We start from the raw sequence: 24,107 nt of genomic DNA, 5'->3' as shown, positions 1-24,107 counted from the left end.
ATATCTCAAAGTGCTGTACAGAAACCCAGCATAAACCCCCAAACAGCAAGCAATGCAGGTGTAGAAGCACGTGGCTAGGAAAAACTCCCTAGAAAGGCCAGAACCTAGGAAGAAACCTAGAGAGGAACCAGGCTATGAGGGGTGGCCAGTCCTCTTCTGACTGTGCCGGGTGGAGATTATAACAGAACATGGCCAAGATGTTCAAATGTTCATAGATGACCAGCAGGGTCAAATAATAATAATAATCACAGTAGTTGTAGAGGGTGCAACAGGTCAGCACCTCAGGAGTAAATGTCAGTTGGCTTTTCATAGCCGATTATTCAGAGTATCTCTACCGCTCCTGCTGTCTGTAGAGAGTTGAAAACAGCAGGTCTGGGACAGGTAGCACGTCTGGTGAACAGGTCAGGGTTCCATAGCCGCAGGCAGAACAGTTGAAACTGGAGCAGCAGCACGGCTAGGTGGACTGGGGACAGCAAGGAGTCATCAGGCCAGGTAGTCCTGAGGCATGGTCCTAGGGCTCAGGTCCTCCGAGAGAGAGAATGAAAGAAAGAAAGAAAGAGAGAGAACTAGAGAGAGCGTACTTAAATTCACACAGGACACCGGATAAGACAGGAGAAATACCCCAGATATAACAGACTGACCTTAGCCCCCCGACACATAAACTACTGCAGCATAAATACTGGAGGCTGAGACAGGAAGGGTCGGGAGACACTGTGGCCCCTTCCGACGATACCCCCGGACAGGGCCAAACAGGCAGGATATAACCCCACTCACTTTTTCAAAGCACAGCCCCCACACCACCAGAGGGATAACTTCAACCACCAACTTACCATCCTGAGACAAGGCCGAGTATAGCCCACAAAGATCTCCATCACGGCACAACCCAAGGGGGGGCGCCAACCCAGACAGGAAGATCACGTCAGTGACTCAACCCACTCAAGTGACGCACCCCTCCTAGGGACGGCATGGAAGAGCACCAGTAAGCCAGTGACTCAGCCCCTGTAATAGGGTTAGAGGCAGAGAATCCCAGTGGACAGAGGGGAACCGGCCAGGCAGAGATGGCAAGGGCGGTTCCTTGTTCCAGTGCCTTTCCATTCACCTTCACACTCCTGGGCCAGACTACACTCAATCATAGGACCTACTGAAGAGATGAGTCTTCAATAAAGACTTAAATGTTGAGACCGAGTCTGCGTCTCTCACATGGGTGGGCAGACCATTCCATAAAAATGGAGCTCTATAGGAGAAAGCCCTGCCTCCAGCTGTTTGCTTGGAATTTCTAGGGACAGTAAGGAGGCCTGCGTCTTGTGACCGTAGCGTACGTGTAGGTATGTACAGCAGGACCAAATCAGAAAGATAGGTACAGTGGGGAGAACAAGTATTTGATACACTGCCGATTTTGCAGGTTTTCCTACTTACAAAGCATGTAGAGGTCTGTAATTTTTATCATAGGTACACTTCAACTGTGAGAGACAGAATCTAAAACAAATATCCAGAAAATCACATTGTATGATTTTTAAGTAATTAATTTGCATTTTATTGCATGAAATAAGTATTTGATACATCAGAAAAGCAGAACTTAATATTTGGTACAGAAACCTTTGTTTGCAATTACAGAGATCATACATTTCCTGTAGTTCTTGACCAGGTTTGCACACACTGCAGCAGGGATTTTGGCCCACTCCTCCATACAGACCTCCAGATCCTTCAGGTTTGGGGGCTGTCGCTGGGCAATACGGACTTTCAGCTCCCTCCAAAGATTTTCTATTGGGTTCAGGTCTGGAGACTGGCTAGGCCACTCCAGGACCTTGAGATGCTTCTTACGGAGCCACTCCTTAGTTGCCCTGGCTGTGTGTTTCGGGTCGTTGTCATGCTGGAAGACCCAGCCACGACCCATCTTCAATGCTCTTACTGAGGGAAGGAGGTTGTTGGCCAAGATCTCGCGATACATGGCCCCATCCATCCTCCCCTCAATACGGTGCATTCGCCCTGTCCCCTTTGCAGAAAAGCATCCCCAAAGAATGATGTTTCCACCTCCATGCTTCACGGTTGAGATGGTGTTCTTGGGGTTGTACTCATCCTTCTTCTTCCTCCAAACACGGCGAGTGGAGTTTAGACCAAAAAGCTATATTTTTGTCTCATCAGACCACATGACCTTCTCCCATTCCTCCTCTGGATCATCCAGATGGTCATTGGCAAACTTCAGAAGGGCCTGGACATGCGCTGGCTTGAGCAGGGGGACCTTGCGTGCGCTGCAGGATTTTAATCCATGACGGCGTAGTGTGTTACTAATGGTTTTCTTTGAGACTGTGGTCCCAGCTCTCTTCAGGTCATTGACCAGGTCCTGCCGTGTAGTTCTGGGCTGATCCCTCACCTTCCTCATGATCATTGATGCCCCACGAGGTGAGATCTTGCATGGAGCCCCAGACCAAGGGTGATTGACCATCATCTTGAACTTCTTCCATTTTCTAATAATTGCGCCAACAGTTGTTGCCTTCTCACCAAGCTGCTTGCCTATTGTCCTGTAGTCCATCCTAGCCTTGTGCAGGTCTACAATTTTATCCCTGATGTCCTTACACAGCTCTCTGGTCTTGGCCATTGTGGAGAGGTTGGAGTCTGTTTGATTGAGTGTGTGGACAGGTGTCTTTTATATAGGTATCGAGTTCAAACAGGTGCAGTTAATACAGGTAATGAGTGGAGAACAGGAGGGCTTCTTAAAGAAAAACGAACAGGTCTGTGAGAGCCGGAATTCTTACTGGTTGGTAGGTGATCAAATACTTATGTCATGCAATAAAATGCAAATTAATTACTTAAAAATCATACAATGTGATTTTCTGGATTTTTGTTTTAGATTCCGTCTCTCACAGTTGAAGTGTAACTATGATAAAAATTACAGACCTCTACATGCTTTGTAAGTAGGAAAACCTGCAAAATCGGCAGTGTATCAAATACTTGTTCTCCCCACTGTAGGAGCAAGCCCATGTAATTCTTTGTAGGCTAGCAGTAAAACCTTGAAATCAGCCCTTGCCTTAACAGGAAGCCAGTGTAGAGAGGCTAGCACTGGAGTAATATGATCAATTTTTTTTTGTTCTAGTCAAGATTCTAGCAGCCGTGTTTAGCACTAACTGAAGTTTATTTGGTGCTTTATCCGGGTAGCCGGAAAGTAGAGCATTGCAGTAGTCTAACGTAGAAGTGACAAAAGCATGGATACATTTTTCTGCATCATTTTTGGACAGAAAGTTTCTGATTTTTGCAATGTCCTTGAAACAGTCTTGATATGTTCGTCAAAAGAGAGATCAGGGTCCAGAGTAACGTCGAGGTCCTTCACAGTTTTATTTGAGACGACTGTACAACCATCAAGATTAATTGTCAGATTCAACAGAAGATCTCTTTGTTTCTTGGGACCTAGAACAAGCATCTCTGTTTTGTCCGAGTTTAAAAGTAGAAAATGTGCAGCCATCCACTTCTTTATGTCTGAAACACAGGCTTCCAGCGAGGGCAATTTTGTTTCATCGAAATGTACAGCTGTGTGTCATCCGCATAGCAGTGAAAGTTAACATTATGTTTCCGAATGACATCACCAAGAGGTAAAATATATAGTGAAAACAATAGTGGTCCTAAGACGGAACCTTGAGGAACACCGAACTTTACAGTTGATTTGTCAGAGGACAAACCATCCACAGAGACAAACTGATATCTTTCCGACAGATAAGATCTAAACCAGGCCAGAACTTGTCCGAGTAGACCAATTTGGGTTTCCAATCTCTCCAAAAGAATGTGGAGATTTCAATGCAACATGCTGAAGAAAAAAAATACCATGCAAGAGATTTTGTTGTAGAACGCATCAAAGTAAGATTATTTTGCACGCATGACTTGCTTCCTACAAGAGCACATAACGTGTACATTTCTAGACATCTATGAAAAGAGTCAGGTATAGAGTTTTTTAAATTTCTTAATGGGGTGGTGTTGTATTTTGAGACAGTCTTGAATAAGCTAAGAAGCCAATAGGCAGAGGGTAGCATATTTTTTTCTGATTCTCTGTAATAATAGTGTGGGAATAATGCATATTTTTTTGTAAAGTGGTTTCTTGCATCAAACACAGCACAATTTTCAGTCACCTCCTTCTCTGAAGGACAAGTGGATAAACAGGTTAATGTCAAGCCCTTCATGATTTTGTTGAATTTTTCAGTCTCATGGAATGTAGGCCTACATTGAACACCACACATTGGCTGATACTGTAGGATAGAACAGCTATTTCCATGTTACAATGTTATGGGATGTATTCTCTCCATTGTTTTTTATGGTAGGCCACTCTGATAGGCCTACAATATGATCAAATAGCCACAGTAGCCTATTAGCCACTGTTAAAACTATAACTTAAACAGGTACAGCCTCGGTGTTCACAGTAAACACGCGTTGGAAGTTGCACAGAATTTTCACAACATTGAAGTTTGCACGCAGCAGACCTGAAATTTGCCCAATGCCAAGAAAAATTTGAGGGAACATTGGCTCTAATGTCATGTATAGCATGTTACTGTACAGCAACTGGGTTCCAATTTAGGCGTTTATCAATGACAATCTGCCATTTTCAACCTGTATATAGTGGAAAGGGTTAACGTGACTAGGTATTTGGGCAGGACCCAAGAGTTAGAGAGATGCCGAAACCCTCTATGATTGTGTTATCAAACGCTGTTTATCATTCATATCACACTTGAGCATAACACTAAAACTGCAGTACTTGGCCAGACATTTTCCAAAGGCACTTTCATGTTTGAGCGTTTAAAGTCCACACAGATGACTCATCAAGGTTTTACCTGACTTTGCTGAATTTTTTGCTTCACTAAGCTGAAAAAATGACATTTGCGTATATTTCTCTTTCAACCACTGTTTATATTCGTTTGGCAGAATAACTCTTTTGTCCTCAGTAGAGTGAGGTCATATGTTTAGTGAGGACCTGCTCTGGCCTGCTCTTGTAAAATTTGATGTAATTAGTCGTTCTGATGTGTGTCTTGGCGGGTAGTGGTCAGAGTGTGATAGGGGAACTCTGGTATGCTTCAAGTTTTGTCACGTGCACAAGTACTCGGGACGGGACGATACCAATATCACTACTGTGGCAAGGAAACAAATCACGAAGCAGATTTAACTTCTTCAGGAAAATAGCCCAAATGTTGGAAACAAACATGTTGTCGTCATTATGTTGTCATCCAGAGTCACATTTATTTTCCAAGCTATAGAACGCAATATTTTACATACAGTAGGTTTTTAAAGTACTAAAGAGTTTAGTCTACTTGGTGTTTTTGTTTTTCCCATGGAAAAAATATTGTGTCTATCTATCTATCTGCTCTAACAAGTAAAGTGAAATGCCTTTCTTGCAAGTTCTTTCCCAACAATGCATTAATCAATATCAGTAGTACTATAAAATAAAGTAGAACAAAAACACACAAGAAATAAGAATTGGACGAGTAAGTAAGCTATACTATATATAAGTATTTGGACACCCCTTCAAATGAGTGGAGTCGGCTATTTCAGCCACAGCCGTTGCTGACAGGTGTATCAAATCCAGCACAAAACCATGCAATCTCCACAGACAAACATTGGCAGTAGAATGGCCTTACTGAAGAGCTCAGTGACTTTTGACGTGACACCGTCATAGGATGCCACCTTTCCAACAAGTCAGTTCTTCATATTTCTGCCCTGCTAGAGCTGCCCCGGTCAACTGTAAGTGCTGTTATTGTGAAGTGGAAGTGTCTAGGAGCATCAATCTCACAGAACGGGACTGCTGATTCCATATGTTATTTCATAGTTTTGATGTCTTCACTATTATTGTACAATGTAAAATTAAGAAAAACCCTTGAATGAGTAGGTGTGTCCAAACTTTTGACTGGTACTGTAGATCCTCTCCACGTCACCTGGTAGGAGCGGCCTGCCAGATAGGATGCAATCCAACAGTGTGCAGAGCCTGAGACATCCAGCCCTTAGAGGGTGGAGAGGAGGAAAAGCGGAGAATAGATCAAGGACAGCCTCTGTGACAGAGGAGAGGAGTCTCGGTTGAGAGACCTGTCTTGAAGCCTGATTGGTTAGAGTTAAGAAGATGGTTCTGAAAGAGATGAGAGATTTGGTCAGAGAACGTACGCTATAGGGCCTCCCGTGTGGCACAGCGGTCTAAGGCACTGCAGGGCTTGAGACGTCACTACAGATCTGGTTCGATCCCGGGCTTTGACGCAGCCGGCCGCAACCAGGAGACACATTTGGCCCAGCATCGTCCGGGTTAGGCGAGGGTTTGGACGGCCGGGATATCCTTGTCCCATCTAGCGACTCCTGTGACAAGCCGGGTTGCATGCATGCTGACGAGGTCGCCAGTTGTACGGGGTCTACTCCAACACATTGGTGCGGCTGGCTTCCAGGTTAAGCAAGCAGTATGTCAAGAAGCAGTGCGGCTTGGTGGGTCGTGTTTCGGAGGACGTATGGCTCTCGACATTAGCCTCTCCCGAGTCCGTACAGGAGTTGCAGCGATGGGACAAGACTAGCTACCACTTGGATATCACGAAAAGGGGTAAAACAAAAAAAGACTGCATGCTCAAGTGTTTTGGGAAAAAAAGAAAGAAGGGATACCGGTCTGTAGTTGACCTCAGAGGGGTCGACTGTTGTTTTTTGAGGAGGGGAGCAACTCTGGCTATTTTGAAGTCAGAGTGGACGCAGCCAGTGGTCAGGAATGGGAGAAAGTCTCCAGAGATGGTCTGGATAAGGGGATGGGGTTGAGCAGGCAGGTTTGTCGGGCAGCCAGACAAGGTGTCAAGCTCATTGAGGAAGACTCTACCGTTATGGGTTTCATTAGGTCAAATTTAATATGAATAACCAGGCCTTGAATCTTGAGCCTTGTTAGTCTAGTGCCCTTAACGGGTTGGCTGAGATATAGTGTAACGGGTTGCAGTCTACCACCCATAAAGGTTATCTGAGGTATTGTGCTTTGGACATGCTTTTATGATCATATGATTGAGGTCCTTGTGAATCAGATGTAAAATGAACTGGAATCAAATGCGAGTTTTACCTAAGGTCCTTGGCTCCCGCTGAGACTTTCACCTCAGCCGCCGTGATCGAAGTTAACAGACGTGAACGTGGCAACCTTGAATTGGGTGTAGTTTCTTCCCTCTAAAGTTTCAACTTAATGGTTTCCACCTCAGCAACTTATCTTACATTTCCATTTCCAGCAGTCTGTGCTGCGCCAAGCCCATAGAGTAACCTCAGACAGAGAGGCCTTAGAACAGACTGAGATTATGCTGCTTGTCTGCACTCCCTTATATTCATTTGTGGACTATCCTGAGTAATATCCACACAGTGGATTTGGTGCTATTTCTCAATGAGGATTGTCTGTTTTTGACCTAGGGAGGGATGTGTGTTTTTGTTGTAGAGCAGGCTTGGTAGGATGGTTGCAGAGCAGGCTTGGTAGGATGGTTGCAGAGCAGGCTTGGTAGGATGGTTGCAGAGCAGGCTTGGTAGGATGGTTGCAGAGCAGGCTTGGTAGGATGGTTGCAGAGCAGGCTTGGTAGGATGGTTGCAGAGCAGGCTTGGTAGGATGGTTGCAGAGCAGGCTTGGTAGGATGGTTGCAGAGCAGGCTTGGTAGGATGGTTGCAGAGCAGGCTTGGTAGGATGGTTGCAGAGCAGGCTTGGATCTTCTGCCATTTGAAAGGATCCGACGGTGGTTGTGTTTCAAAGTGTGTTTTCAGTTCAGTGTCACTGTCATAAACACATAGCAGCAGCCACAGCTCTGAGTGCAGTCACTCTATTTCAGTGTCCTTGTCAAGGTGTTTGGAACATGACTGACTGAAGGTCAGAAGATGGTTTGACCAACTTTGTATGAATTAATCCAGGTTTAACACAGTTGATAAGGGAACGCTGAACATTGAATAGCCTAGCTGCTGATAACATTATGCCCCTCTGCCTCTCTCCCTGTCCTTCATCTCTTTGTCCCTGACTAGACCATTTCCTGTTTACCCCCCTGTTTACCCCTTCTAGCCCTTATCTCTCTCTGAGGCTGGATGCTTGGTTCTCACTGCTCTCTAATAGCCTGTGTTAATAACCTGATAGTGATGTGCTTGATTATGGAAATTGTTTTAATGAGGCATTCTCCAGTGTTGTGGGTGTTATCACACTGTCAGAGCCTGGTGCAGCCTGCTGCTGACAGGAGGAGACCATGGGGGCTGCTGGAACTTTGAAGGAGTCTATAAGGATATCCTCAATGTGTGTGAGAGAGTGGGGATGTTTCTGCCTTCTCCATTTCCCCTGTCTGTCTGTTTGCAACAATGTTTGTAATGTGAGCTGTCTTAACCAAGGACTTTTTGCCTCATCATGCCCCCCCGGGCTAGGCTTTGGGATACAGAGCGTGTTAGCCTGGCCTTAACAAAGCCCTACCAGGCTGACAGAGGGGAGGCGAAGTCCGATTGGACACTTTAATTGGCCCTGCCTCAGTCAAAGTTCCATTGTGTTGAGTAAGCTGTTTACAGCAGCATACTCCAGCATACTCCAGCATGGGGCTGGGACTGACTAGATGGGGCTACAGCGACCACTGAGGACTGGAACAGGTTACAGCTGAGGTACAGCAACCCTGTTTGTGAGCAACTTTATTTGAGGACTGTGGTTGAGATATGGATCTGATTCTCTGCTCTTCTCTACCCCCTGTTGGTCGTACATAGAACTGCACCCAGAAGCAGTGACTACTAGAGGGTTTAACACCCCAGTGTTTTCTACAGTATATTCTTATCATCCTAGGTGATGATACTCCTATTCTAATAGGTGTCCCTTTTAGACATGATAAGCCTTCAATGACACATGCGGCTCAACATCATTCACTCCCAGACTGGGTGATCGTCATCGGACAAGAGAGGAATGGAGTCACCAGTCAATCTTTTTACAAGACTTGTTATTTATTTCACTGCTGGCTAAATCCAGTATTGACATGGTTGACTGAGGCCTCTGCTGCTGTGGTCTATGTTTGAGTCTCTGGTCATGCAGGCTGAATGTAGATGCAGCTGCTGTCTGTTCTGTTGCGTACACTGCACTAATGCCATTAATTAGTAACCTGCCTAAATGACTACCGACCCGTAGTGCTCACGTCTGTAGCCATGAAGTGCTTTGAAAGGCAGGTCATGGCTCACATCAACACCATTATCCCATAAACCCTAGACCCGCTCCAATATCCACAGATGACGCAATCTCTATTGCACTCCACACTGCCCTTTCCTACCTGGACAAAAGGAACACCTATGTGAGAATGCTATTCATTGACTACAGCTCAGCATTCAACACCACAGTGCCCACGAAGCTCATCACTAAGCTAAGGTCCCTGGGACTAAACATCTAACTCTGCAACTGGATCCTGGACTTCCTGACGGGCCGCCCCCAGGTGGTAAGGTTAGGGAACAACACATCCACCACGCTGATCCTCAACACAGGGGCCCCCAAGGGGTGCGTGCTCAGTCCCCTCCTGTACTCCCTGTTCACTCATGACTACACGGCCATGCATGACTCCAACACCACCATTAAGTTTGCCTGATCACCGACAACAACGAGACAGCCTATAGGGTGGAGGTCAGAGAACTGGCAGTGTTGTGCCAGGGCAACAACCTCTCCCTCAATGTGATCAAGACTAAGGAGATGATTGTGGACTACAGAAAAAGGAGGACCGAGCACGCCCCCATTCTCATCGACGGAGCTGTAGTGGAGCAGGTTGAGAGCTTCCTTGGTGTCCACATCACCAACAAACTAATGGTCCAATCACACCAAGACAGTCGTGAAGAGGGCACGACAAAACCTATTCCCCCTCAGGAGACTGAAAAGATTTGGCATGGGTCCTCAGATCCTCAAAAGGTTCTACAGCTGCACCATCAAGAGCATCTGGACTGGTTGCATCCCTGCTTGGTATGGGAACTGCTCGGCCTTCGAACCGCAAGTCACTACAGAGTTTAGTATGTATTGTACAGTACATCACTGGGTCCAAGCTTCCTGCCATCCAGGACCTCTATACCAGGCGGTGTCAGAGGAAGGCCCTAAAAATTGTCAAAGACTCCAGCTACCCTAGTCATAGACTGTTCTCTCTGCTACCGCATGGCAAGCGGTACCGGAGCGCCAAGTCTAGGTCCAAGAGGCTTCTAAACAGCGTCTACCCCCAAGCCATAAGACTCCTGAACCCAGACTATTTGCATCGCCCCCCACCCCCCTTTTACACTACTGCTACTCTCTGTTATTATCTATGCATACCCACTTTAATAACTACCTACATGTACATATTACCTCAATTACCTCGACTAACCGGTGCCCCCGCACATTGACTCTGTACCGGTATCCCCTGTATATAGCCTCGTTATTGTTATTTTACTGCTGCTCTTTAATTACTTGTTATGTTACTTTTATTTCTTATTCGTATTTTTTAAACTGCATTGTTGGTTAAGGGCTTGTAAGTAAGCGTTTCACTGTAAGGTCTACACCTGTTGTATTCGGCACATGTGACTAATACAATTTGATTTGATTAATCCTGCCGCTCCGTTGTTGCTCCATATGCTTTTAAGTTATATACCCATTAGGTCCCTCAGGCTCTCTGGAACTGGCCTTTAACTCTCCCAAAGCCTAGGACCAGAAGGCATGGACAGGCAGCCTTTAGTGATTATGCCCCCAGCCTCTGGAATAGCCTGCCAGAGAACCTGAGGGCTCCGGTACCGTGGAGATATTTAAAACATGTCTTACAATACATATTTTTAGCGTTGCTTCTCCTTAGGGTGCTTTTTAGTAGTTCAGTTTGTGTCATTCTTTGGTTTTGTACCTTAGGTTTGTTGTGCAGTAAATATCTCTGTTTTTATTTTCATTGTTTTGTATTCGTTTTTTCCTGTAAAGCACGTTGCGTTGCAATCTGAAATGAGCCGTATAAATAAAGCTTGATTTGATTAGGAACACTGTCACTGCTGCTTGGGAGGGAGGAGAGAAACAGAGGATGATGGTTGTGATATGAGAACTGAGGATGGATCAACAACATTGTAGTTACTCCATAATACTAACCTAAATGACAGAGGGAAAAGAAGGAAGCCTGTACAGAATAAAAATATTCCAAAACATGCATCCTGTTTGCAACAAGGCACTTAAGTAATACTGCAAAAAAATGCTTTTTGTCCTGAATAGAAAGCGTTATGTTTGGGGCAAACACAACACATTACTGAGTACCACTCTTCATATTTTAAAGCATGGTGGTGGCTGCATCATGCTTGTCATCGGCAAGGACAAGGGAGTTTTTTTAGGATAAAAATAAACAGAATGGAGCTGAGCACAGGCAACATCCTATAGGGAAACCTGTTGCACTCTGATTTCCAACACACTGGGTGATGTATTCACATTTCAGCAGCACAATAACCTAAAACATAAGGCCAAATCTACACTGGAGTTGCTTACCAAGATGACATGAAATGTTCCTGAGTGGCCTATTTAGTTTTGACTTACAAATCTATGGTAAGTCTTGAAAATTGACGTCAAGCAATGATCAACAATCAACTTGACAGAGCTTAAAGAATTTTTTAAATAGTAATGGGCAAGTAATGTACAATCCAGGTGTGCAAAGCTCTTAGAGACTTACCCAGAAAGACAGCTGTAATCACCTCCAAAAGAGCTTCTACAAAGCATTGACTCAGGAGTGTGAATACTAGTGTGAATGAGATATTTCATTTTCAATAAATTTGCCAAAATATCTAAAAACATGTTTTCACTTTGATTACGGGGTATTGTTTGTAGATGGGTGAGAAGAAAAATAATATTTAATCCATTTTGAATTCAAGCTGTGAAATAAGTCAAGAGGTAATGAATACTTCCTGAAGGCTCTGTATATCCCTGGAGCCTCTACGGTCTCTACAGTAGCTTGTCTAATTTTAGCAGAGTGAAATGTGTGCCTTGGAATCACATGGCAGGCAGTCGGCGCTAGGCTGGTTAGTGTGACGCTGACACAGGAGCTGTGTGCTCACCGTGCTGCTACTGTCTGAGACTCAGGCATGTGGGCTTTTCTAAAATGTCTGTTGCCGCCTTCCCTCCCAGTCAGATAACACACTGGACCACTGGGCAGAGAAGGGATGATCTGCTGGAGGTCAGGGTCAGGGAGGTCGGGGGTTAAATGTAATGGTTGCTCTGTATAGGGCCTGTGACAAGGTGGTGTAGCCTGCTGACAGACATGAGTGCATAATCTAACTATGAGCTGTCTGTGTGGAAATGCTTAAAGGCCCACTGCAGTAAAAAACGAGATTCTTCTGTGTTTTATATATATTTCCACACTGAGGTTGGAATAATACTGTGAAATTGTGAAAATGATAATGCCATTTTAATTTAAGAGCTGTTTGAAAAGACTGCCTGTAATTTCTGCCTGTTTTGGTTGGATGTAGGCTTGCCTGGTGAATTAGTTAATAGACCAATAAGAAAGAGTTCCACACCTCTCTGCCAATAACAGCTAGTTTTCAGTTTCCCCCTCCCCATTCAAACCACTCCCAGACAGTCCTAAAAAAAAATCTTGCTTGAGCAATTGCTCTTTGCTAAGAAGCTATTTTTGTTTATTTTTGACCATTTTAATTTAAAACTATCACAGTAAGGTACTTAATTGTTAGCCAGAAATGATTTGATATCAAGTTACAAATGGTCGTATTGGACATTTTTTAATGTGGGATTTGGTTTACACAGAAACCAGCTAGACCACACCTTGGCAGACCTATTCTCACCTATTCTGCTTCTCGAGTCCCAGGTGCTGTGAATTGAGCCGTTGTCAGAACAGGACAGCAACAGCATTGGTATGTTTTTTCTCTTCCTCTTTGCCAGGAAGGAATGTGTGTGTGTGCACCAGGACAAAGGAGCGGTTACCATCGGAGACAAGGCGGTGTTTGTTGTCTGGTGAGGCCATGTGAAGTTTGGTAATACACGTCAGTGGGGTGACTGATGAGGGGTTAAGTCTGATGGAGGTCTGTGACCCTCCTCCGGTCACACCAAAGCAACCGTCTTCTCCCCATGTCTAGGTCCAACATTAAACCCTAACTTCAAAGCTGGAATCCTTAGCATGGAAACCACCACGCTACTTCAAACAACATTATTTCCCCCCTCGAACATCACTGAACATCACTGAACATCATTGAACATCATTGCACACATGATAGAACAGCAGACTATGTACCCCGATTTTCTTTTTTACCATGAAGCTCATCTCCTCGGTTTAAAAAACAAAACAATAACAAATGCACCTGGCGCTGTTTCACCTTATGCAGATCTCAGCTTTAACATGCGTGACCATCCCTATGTATAAAGTCAGTCTGCTGGTAAATGTTTTGGACAGTAGCTGACCTTAGTTCTGGGCTGTGACCTGAGGTCACTCTGTGATTGGTCAGTCATGTCCAGTAACCCATAGAAGCCCATACAGACAGACATACAGCCGTCCTCCGTCGGACTCCTCTCTGTTCTCCTAAAATGGGTAAAAGAGGACAGGACTGAAGGGATGGTCAGGCCGCTGGACGCCTGTCGGTGTTGTGGTCTGGCTGTAATCCCCTCCTTTTCATCTGGTTGTGGACAGATTGATATATAGAGAGAAGAGAAAGGAGGCAGTGTGTGAGAGAAAGGGCCATGTAAGGCTACAAAACACAAGTTAGAAGGCGGAGGGACAGTGTTTTTCAGTCAACTCCACAGCTTCTGTTTGGACCTTCATTTTGACAGACGCCCGTCTGTGCCCTGGGACAAACAGCTGAACACACACTGACTCTACACAGTGGGGTCCCTCTCTTTATGGGTCCCCTGGCCCCCCTAAACCACCACCCGTGCTGCCCCCGTTCTGCCCTCTACAGCCCTAGCAACACAACCCAGCATGGTGTCAGGGATCAGGGGTAGATTCATCGACGTGCATCTTTGTGGTATTAATACCGTGTTGTGATGGCCTGTTGACAGAGAAGAATACAGAGCGAGTATGCCTTTTACCCTGACCTCATCAGTGTGTGAGAACAACACAGGAGCAGGGCTGACTGATAGCCTTTTTTTGAGCCTTTACAGCCCGTCTCGGTGGCATGTTCAAGTAGTTGAATATTGGAATGTATTTGAAAATACTCAAATGCACTCAAACTCCCATGCATTTAACCTAAGTATTTGAAAATAGTATTTGAAAATACTTTCAAGTACAATTTGGTCGAATATTTGGTTTGTACAAATAACCATTCAAATACTCAAATACAAATAAAACAAGATTTAAATAACAAATAATCAAATACATGTATTTATACCCAGGTCTGGGATGTGTGTGTGTGTGTGTGTGTGTGTGTGGCCTACCCTTGCCAGGGACTCTGTCATAGAAACAAGCTGCATTCCTGAGCCAAAATGAGTTTGTTTTTGCAGCTCCAGGGACTGGCTTTGAGGGTTGCAGACAGACAGAGAGGGGGGGGGGGGGGGGGGTGCAGACACCGACACCTACCACAGTGTCTCAGGATGTCTGCTATGTGTTTGTTTCTTAACTCATACCACCATGTGATCCCCCTTGCATCATTCGGCCAGTAGATATGGAGGTTGATGTGACGTGACGCCCGACTGCCTGCCACACTTTTTATTGACGAGCTCATGCTCTTTGGCACCAGACTGCCATAGCCCACGCTGCTGTGAGGTTCTCCGCTAGCAGCCAGCTTGCTTCTACTACTACTACTAGTACTAGTACTACTACTACTACTACTACTACTACTAATAATAATAAAACTGACAGAACAGCTGCCCTGCACAGCCCAGCACAGCCCAGAGAGAGAAACCCCAGCACTGTGCCTACCAGAGACTACAACACTGTACTTATCAGGGAAGGAGACAAGAGAGGGAGAGACCAGACATCAGGAGCAGTGAGATCCAGAGAGCGAGGGCCCTTGGTGTGACCCAGCCCAGGGTTGGTGCTGTGCTGTTTGGTGCTCTACTCCCTAAGACTGCTGCCTCCAGCTCTTCTGTGAAGGGGAGAGACTGCTGCTGCTTGGTGTAGGGCTGTAGAGACAGAGGAGGAGAAGCCTCCCAGGCATCCGCAGACATGCCTGCTCCCAGAGTGAGCCGCTTCCAGCCGCAGCAGAAGATCAGTCGCGCTCAGATCATCCTCAGCAGTGAGTAGAGCTGCACCGGTAGGGTGGTGGGTGAAGGGGTTGCTGATTTGGTTGGGTATTGGTGCCATGAGGTGGGGTAGGGTGTTGTTGTATAGTGGGACAGCTGATGGGTGTAATGGGTAGGCCAGTGATGGAGGGTAAGGCTACTAAACCGCCGACAGCAGGCTCTGGATCATTGCAGTAGTTGAAGAGTGCCTCTCTTATCAAGTAGTGCTAACACAAGTCTTTATTTAAATTCTATAACATGAATTTGTTATGCTCTATCCGAGGTGTCAGTGAAAACGAGGTGTTAGTTGCCTGTAGTGTAATCTACTCTAAATGCACTGTCCCCATGGGTGATGGACACAGTTCTGCCGGAAGGAACACGAGTCCTCTTATGGTTGGTCACAGATCAGTTGCTCTTTCTCCTGATTGGCTAAGCTGTGTTCCATACGTTGGTGCTCTGTAGCAACCAACAGTAAGCTTCTGGCAGAAGGAGAAAAGGCAAGGAGAGAAAGGGCAGCCTTGACCTCTGCTTCTGTGCTTGGCTGATCTTTGTAAGAAAAGAAAAATCACATCAAATTTGTTACTGAGTTTCCAAGCTGCAAAGTCAGAGACGCACAGGCTCTGTCGAGTCCACACAACCAGTACAACCCTCCAGTACTGACAGAACAGATACAGATAGGCATAGTTCTGAATGCTGGAGTGAAATTCACACACAGTTTCAAAGACTGAGTTAGCAGACTGACAAACCCGGTGCCTGGCTGCTCCATCTCATACTCATCTCCTCAGCACCGGTGTTCAGTTAGCTCCGTTCAGCTAGCTCGGAGTGTTCAGTGCAAGCTGAGTGGTTTCGGTACAAGGCGTGCCCTGTGGAAAGCTTTGTCTCTAAATGCATGGTTACTAATCAAATTGGGAATGTCCTAACAATGCAAAACAGTTGCATTTGAAGCAGGGGTCTAGTGCTCCGTAGGGGCTGTTAGTTCCGAGGCTGGGGTCTAGTGCTCCGTAGGGGCTGTTAGTTCCAAGGCTGGGGTCTAGTGCTCCGTAGGGGCTGTTAGTTCCGAGGCTGGGGTCTAGTGCTCCGTAGGGGCTGTTAGTTCCGAGGCTGGGGTCTAGTGCTCCGTAGGGGCTGTTAGTTCCAAGGCTGGGGTCTAGTGCTCCGTAGGGGCTGTTAGTTCCGAGGCTGGGGTCTAGTGCTCCGTAGGGGCTGTTAGTTCCGAGGCTGGGGTCTAGTGCTCCGTAGGGGCTGTTCAGAGACTGGGGTCTAGTGCTCCGTAGGGGCTGTTAGTTCCGAGGCGTTGGCAGAGCTCCATGATGACCTCATCCATAGGTGCCAGCTGGCCTGGCCTGGTCTGGGGCTCTATAGCCCTGGTCGCCTCCCCTAACATTGTGGCTGAGCCAGAAATACAATGTTTACCTTCTCCTATGGAGGGAGGGGACCTGCGCTGCGTCTGCTTATGGCCGTAGTGTTTCCAAGCAGAGCGGCTTTTATTAGGTGATGTTACGTCAGACCTGAGCTGAGGCATCCGGCCACCTGAGCTGGCCTGGTGTCGGGTGTGTGTCAGTGGCCCTCCCTGGGGTAATGGAGATGGCAAGCTCTGCTGCTGACATCCCTGCTAAGGACAGGGGGAAGGGGGAGTAGAGGGGAGAGGTCACTGTCCTACCGTCACCTAGACCCCCTGTCTCCCCCTCTGCCCCAGAATAAGACCCCACCTTGGAAAGGTGCAAGGGTTTGTGGGTAGTGTATATTGCCTGTCCCGTCATTACATTTGTCTACATGTCTGTACTGTATGTCTGTCTTCCTATGGGAGACAGGAATGGTTGCACTGCAGTCATTAATATTCTATCACAGGCCGCCTGCCATCGCAGACAGCTAGAATCCTCGAAAGCTGTTTTTGTAACCGTAAAGGAAGATGTTCTGACATGCAGCACCTAGCATCATCCATCACAACTGCCTGATTGGCACCCCAAACTACAGTGAAACTCTTATAGCCTAGGGATAGCGAACCTGGGGAGTCAGGAGGGCCAATCATCTGTACCCTGATGACTCTTCGTTTTTCTCCCAGCGCCCACACACCATTCATCTGTCAGCCTGTTAACAGTAGCAGCACTCCATCTCACAAATGGGGAAGCCATTGTTTAGACACTGCATGTTTGTCAGTGTTAAGCTGCGAGACTCTCCTGACTCCTCTGGGGGGATTCATTTGCGAGTTGCACGCAGTGTTACAGTAGTAGTGTTGGGGTTGAAGTAATGAGACAGGCAGCCAGAAGGTGTTAATGTCACTATGGGAAAGTGATGGAACACTTAGGGATGTATTAGGTTTCTGTTGTTGACACATATAATTGGCTTACATCTGTATGGTGAGACGAAGAGAATCAGCTGATGTTTTGGTGGAGATTAAGACTTGTTTTGGTCCTCTTGTTGTTACTTAGATTATTGATTGGCGGAATTAGATTAATTGGAAATGAGCAGAAGCTTCTCAACACATGATACTATAATGACTTACTACTGGTCACTAGAGAAAAGGACTAATGGTTCAACATGTTTTTGCCACTCTGATACCGAAGCACACTGAACAGTAAACAATATTAACAGCCCACATTTCTAGCAGTATATTTGACCAGAAAAGGCATGTGGAGTGGAATGGTAATTGTTCGTTTTGCCAAGTCATGTGTAATTTCACTCTGAGTGCCTCCTGCCTTGGGCCTGTCAACAGAATGTAGAGGACTGTGGGTAATTAGACTGGGCCTGTGGTCTCTCAGGTCAGTGGGGAGCCGGCCTCCCGTCTCTCAACATGATTGATCAATAACCATTACCCGAGATGGCCTCCCAAAAAGTAATTTTGGCTCACCTTAAGTACATCAGTCATAATTTCCTCTCCAACTTTTTCCTGGTCCCCTTCATCAGTAGTATGTATGGGCTCTACCTGGTCCTCTTCATCAGTAGTATGTATAGGGCTCTACCTGGTCCTCTTCATCAGTAGTATGTATAGGGCTCTACTTGGTCCTCTTCATCAGCAGTATGTATAGGGCTCTACTTGGTCCTCTTCATCAGCAGTATGTATAGGGCTCTACCTGGTCCTCTTCATCAGTAGTATGTATAGGGCTCTACCTGGTCCTCTTCATCAGTAGTATGTATAGGGCTCTACCTGGTCCTCTTCATCAGTAGTATGTATAGGGCTCTACCTGGTCCTCTTCATCAGTAGTATGTATAGGGCTCTACCTGGTCCTCTTCATCAGTAGTATGTATAGGGCTCTACCTGGTCCTCTTCATCAGCAGTATGTAAAGGGCTCTATCTGGTCCTCTTCATCAGCACTATGTATAGGGCTCTACCTGGTCCTCTTCATCAGTAGTATGTATAGGGCTCTACCTGGTCCTCTTCATCAGTAGTATGTATAGGGCTCTACCTGGTCCTCTTCATCAGCAGTATGTATAGGGCTCTACCTGGTCCTCTTCATCAGTAGTATGTATAGGGCTCTACCTGGTCCTCTTCATCAGTAGTATGTATAGGGCTCTACCTGGTCCTCTTCATCAGTAGTATGTATAGGGCTCTACCTGGTCCTCTTCATCAGTAGTATGTATAGGGCTCTACCTGGTCCTCTTCATCAGTAGTATGTATAGGGCTCTACCTGGTCCTCTTCATCAGTAGTATGTATAGGGCTCTATCTGGTCCTCTTCATCAGCACTATGTATAGGGCTCTACCTGTCCTCTTCACCAACACTATATATAGGGCTCTACCTGGTGCTCTTCATCAGCAGTATGACTGGGTCATGATGACTCATCCCCACAGAGCCCCATCACACAGGTCCCAGGTCAGCAGTCCAGGAAACAGACCGAGGCAGTGATTTACGTCTTCCTGACCCAGGAACAGTGAAGTAGGGATAGAGAGACACTACAGGGGCTGGAAGGGGCTGGAACACAACATGGCTGTTTCACAGAAAGAGGACAACCTCCGAGACCACCCTCATCTCTTCCTTTCATCTCATCTGTAGATCTGTGTGATGTAACAGGGAGGAAACCAACACATTAGAATAGAGACCATCAGGCTGTTTGTACAATACCTTCATGGTCCGGTGGGGAAACGCACCAATGCAGTGTGATCAAAGGAAAGCTCTGGTTTCTTTTTTTTCGCTGTTTCTCTAGTATACATCACTCTTCTTACTTTGTGTGCCACTTTGTGTGTCTCTGTTTCCATTTCTTTATGTCTTCCCTCTGGGTTTTTAACTTCATTTGTCTCTAGAATTGATACACACACGGTGTGATGAGGTGAAGGGGGGGGGGGGGCAGTTCTCTGCCCATGAATAATTGATCAAGACCAGGAAGTGTGCCGGGCGGACCAACCGGAGTGTGGGACCACATCCTGTAAATACCTCCCTCTACTCCTCTCTCTCTCTCTCTCTCTCTCTCTCTCTCTCTCTCTCTCTCTCTCTCTCGCTCTCTCTCTCTCTCTCTCTCTCTCTCTCGCTCTCTCTCGCTCTCTCTCGCTCTCTCTCGCTCTCTCTCGCTCTCTCTCGCTCTCTCTCTCTCTCGCTCTCTCGCTCTCTCGCTCTCTCTCTCTCTCTCTCTCTCTCTCTCTCTCTCTCTCTCTCTCTCTCTCTCTCTCTCTCTCTCTCTCTCTCTCGCTCTCTCGCTCTCGCTCTCTCTCTCTCTCTCTCTCTCTCTCTCTCTCTCTCTCTCTCTACTCGCTCTCTCTACTCGCTTCCTCCCTGTCTGTCTGCTGTGTGTCTTATTGACCTGAGCATCCGCGTAGCCCTGGCTCCAGGCGTGGCGTACTGTTAGTAGCAGCTCGGGACGCTGTGTGTGTCCAGAAACATGGTGCTCTATCTGAGCTCCCAGGACTCTGCAGATGGGGTGGCTGCCAGCGGAGCCATGATGCCTGGGACTGAGTTTGGGACTGGATCTGGGGTTTTAGTTGGTACTGGGTCTATGGCTATGGTTAAGACTAGGTCCAGGGCTGTGGCCGGAGCACCTAAAGACTGCCTGGATGATGGACTGTGGCAGTATATCTGCTGTCAGAAGAGGCCTGCAGTCTCCCTGCCATCATGTAGGTGTGAGGATGCTCTCTCTGCTCCCTGGCTCAATGGGACTTCTACTGTTACACTGGATTTGTGTGTGTGTGTGTGTTTGTGTGCATGTTTGTTTTGTGAGGTATAGCTCAGTTTTTGTGGTCCTAGGCATTTTGAAAAAGCGATCTTACCATTTGTAGGTTTCTCAGTCCAGTGACACATTCTCGGGCATTAATCAGAGATTCATGTATGGTCTGTATTTCAGTAACGGGGAAGTCTTGATTAAACATGGTTTATTTTACTGTGGATGCACTGTTGTCGGTCTTTGCCATGCAGCAGAAGTATTTCAGTCCCAGTATGGGATCTAATGATGTGAGAGGATTTAAAAGAGGAAAACTCAGTGCCTATCTTTACAGAGACTAAGTGCTGTTGGGTGCCGGCCAACCGGGAGTGCTTTTGTCTTACCTGGCTCTGAATACGGCTACAGAAACGTGTCTTGATGGGGGGGGGTTACATAAAGGGGTAGGAAGGTGGTGAAGCCTGTTGGTTCCATTTTGTGGAGTGAGTTGTTGACTGTAGTGTGCACACACGCACACACGCACACACACACACACACACAGAGACACACACCGTGGCTGTGTTGATGGAGGGTGCGGTCATCCTGGAAGCATGGGCTGTGTCAACATATAAAAAGAAGCAGGGCTGACAGTAATACAGTAATGCTGTGGACAGAGGATGGAGCAAACCTCATCCACACTACCCTGCCTGATGCTATCTGCTCCAGATGGCTAGCTACTAACCTAATACTGCTTGATTTAGTGGTTGGAAAAGGAAACTGCTTTATTATTGGGTTTGGGTGATTCGTTCCACAACATAAATCTAGACATTATAGATGAGAGCTGGAGTTTCTTTACTGTTCAGTGCTGGTGTACAGGAAGAAAACACATTTCCCCATGTAGCTACTTATTGTTTCTCATTACATAACGGGATTATCTGAATGCATTGCTCCTAGTCCCATGTCCAAAATTAATTTAGCTCAATTTCTAACTCTCTGCAAGGGGAGTGGCCCTTTCACAACACTGTTATTGTCCAGACAGACACCCCATCTCAGGCCTGCTGCGAGTCATGCTCTGGGTGACTGGTGTTGTTTACACTGTGATCTATGAGACTTTATCATCGGCAGGAGACCATTTCTGCTGTGTTTACAGCTCCGCTGTGTGGTGAGAGTGACCACAGCGCTGAGTGTCCGTCACACATTTCGTTCCCTCTCGTTATAACAGGCCTGGGATCTGTTTCTGACTATTTCCCTGCTCACACAAAGCACCACTGGCAGTCATGTTTCTGCAGCCATCATTACCCAGACAACAGCCCTACCTGCTGTCTTCCATCTCTCTTCCTCTCAAACCCATTGCCACTGTTTCCTGCTGTTTGGGTTGTGTAGGCGAAGAAAACAGACAGAAAATGTCAGCTCAGCTCCATCACATAATTGTCTATACTCTGTACTTCCATACCTGGTAAACAGGGCCCCTCGGGGCTCCAAGGGCCCCCCCATCACCTGTAGAATGCTGCATTGATCCAGAGGCCCATGCCAAAGAGGCCAGGCTGGGTCTATATGAGCCTTTTAAAGGATACGTTTTCTTTTTGTATGACCAAATCTCTCATCACTGCTCTAGAGGAGATCTGCATGGAGGAATGGGCCAAAATACCAGCAACAGTGTGTGAAAACCTTGTGAAGACTTACAGAAAACGTTTGACCTCTGTCGTTGCCAACAAAGGGTATATAACAAAGTATTGAGATAAACTTTTGTTATTGACCAAATACTTATTTTCCACCATAATTTGAAAATAAATTCATAAAAAATCCTACAATGTGATTTTCTGGATTTTTTTTTCTCCTTTTGTCTGTCATAGTTGAAGTGTACCTATGATGAAAATTACAGGCCTCTCTCATCTTTTTAAGTGGGAGAACTTGCACAATTGGTGGCTGACTAAATACTTTTTTGCCCCACTGTAAATAGCATGTTATTGAAGGGTCCAGACACCTTTTTTTGTAATTTCACTTGTTTTTGATCAACTTACCCCAAACAGCGAATCACTTCCTCAGTATGGGAGCCCTGAAAAAAACACACCAACAAAGGCTCCAAAAACATCCAAATACGGTGTAGTGATGCAGGTTGTACACATGAAATTGTCATTCCGAACTTTATCCACAACATTATATTCCATTTTGTAGCAGTTCATAGGTGGTATATGCTTGTTCAGCAGATCGGCTTGTTGCTGAGGAGTGTAGAGGCCTGTAGCTAGTGGTTGTGGTGGACTGTCACTAGCAGGTCTGGTGTATGGACAGAAGGTTATATAGGAGTCACTGCTGCCAAACCTTTCTAGATAAAATCCTTATTCTTCTCTCAGATTTGGAGCCCTCCCTCTACTCCTCGTTGTCCCTCTCTCTGTCTGTCTGGAATAGCATATCAATGTATCACTGCTCGACACAGACACTAGTCAGCCAGAATACTGACAGCCTTGGAAGATTCTTCTCTTTTGGGCAGATTCAAGCTCTCCAACTTCCATCTATACACTCTTAGTCTGGCCATCAACGTAGAGGCTTTTCACCTATCGAACGTAGGCTTCAGTGAATCACTTAAAACCACTTTAGCATGTACACCTTTTGTCAACAACAATATATATTTGGTCCCTGACATGTGGAGCTCTCTCACTGATTGATTGTTTGTGTTTTCTTTCGATGGCCTTGTCTCTACAGTCCCCAGATATTCAATGGTTTTGTCACTCCATGACCCTTTGGCAGCGGTCCAGTGCCGTCAGTGGATATGATTGCTGATTGGTTGGAGTACCTTTGAGAGAAGGCTGATGGACAGGTCTGGGAGTGGATCAGACATTAGGTCACAAACCAGCCGGCCGACAGTGAATTATGCTTAAAAGGATCGGTTTGGCCGGAAAAGGAGAAGGACAGAGAGTTTAGGAGGAGGTTGTTGAAGTGCGGTTTGGGTTTGATCTATCCTGATTTTGAAAGAAATGCTGAGAAACGACTTGGTGGAATAGAAATCAGACTACATTGACATCAATGTTTAGGAGTTGAGATTTTAGTCAAAAGCGACGAGTCCAGAGGCCATTTTCTCCGAGCAGGTGTGTGACCATCTCTGTGTTTTCTCTACAGGCCCCACGTTGCCAAGACAGAGCCCCCAGGTTCAGAATGGACCTTCGCCAGAGGACCTGGAGATGCAGAGAAGGTAAGATCTAGGCCTACAACGCCACTGAACACAAGAATACTAAACACAACACTATTCCTCAGCCCAGTCACTTTACACACACTTCTGAGTAGAATTCCCTGTTTAAGTTCAGTGTTTCAATAAATTATGAGCCAATCGGACAGTTGCCCTGCTCGACAGTGCCTGCTTGCCTAAATATATTGATCCAAGTACTTTAGAGTGGTTATGGACGGTTTTGGTCTATTGATCCCAAAGCATGTCATCTCTCCAGCCATGCCACTCCCATATTAACCAGGCAGGCGGTGGAGACTTTGGTTGCCTGCAGGCGGTGTTCTCTAACATTTTTATTAAATATTTTATCTAACTAGGAAAGTCAGTTAAGAACAAATTCTTATTTACAATGACGGCCTAACCCGGCCAAACCCGGAAGACACTGGTCCAATTGTGCGCCGCCCTATGGGACTACCAATCACGGCCGGTAGTGATACAGACTGGATTCGAACCAGGGTGTCTGTAGTGACATTTCTAGCACTGAGATGCAGTGTCTTAGACCGCTGCTCCACTCAGGAGCCCAACATTCTTGTACCGGGAGAGGCTGATGGTTGCCAGTTTGTGTTCAGGCACAGCGGCAGACACCCCTGGAGTAGAGTAAAGCAGGGCTGGGTGGGAGGATGATGGGGGGGGGCTGTGACTAGCAGGCTGTAGCAAACAGGCACCACATCAGCGTGTCCAGTGGAATCACAAAACACTTATCCCTTGCTGAGTACAATGGTAAA

The 24,107-nt window shown here is 46.2% G+C and overlaps 1 protein-coding gene across 7 annotated transcripts in view; it reads left to right on the top strand.

The window, feature by feature from the left end:
- Positions 1 to 24,107, top strand: part of LOC139582885 (protein enabled homolog) — a 170,633-nt gene that overhangs the window by 111,153 nt on the left and 35,373 nt on the right. For 6 of the 7 annotated variants that reach the window (XM_071413310.1, XM_071413309.1, XM_071413307.1 and 3 more), the window contains exon 4: positions 23,280 to 23,352. In XM_071413310.1, the coding sequence (XP_071269411.1) occupies positions 23,280 to 23,352 (73 nt within the window). Of the gene's footprint in view, positions 1 to 14,636; positions 15,118 to 23,279; positions 23,353 to 24,107 lie in introns of those variants that run through there. The other variant, XM_071413311.1, reaches the window with a different exon arrangement.

Source organism: Salvelinus alpinus, chromosome 8, assembly GCF_045679555.1.
Source record: "Salvelinus alpinus chromosome 8, SLU_Salpinus.1, whole genome shotgun sequence".
NCBI classification, from domain to species: domain Eukaryota; kingdom Metazoa; phylum Chordata; class Actinopteri; order Salmoniformes; family Salmonidae; genus Salvelinus; species Salvelinus alpinus.
The sequence above is the reverse complement of the archived record's forward strand: the minus strand, read 5'-3'. Positions and strand labels throughout refer to the sequence as shown.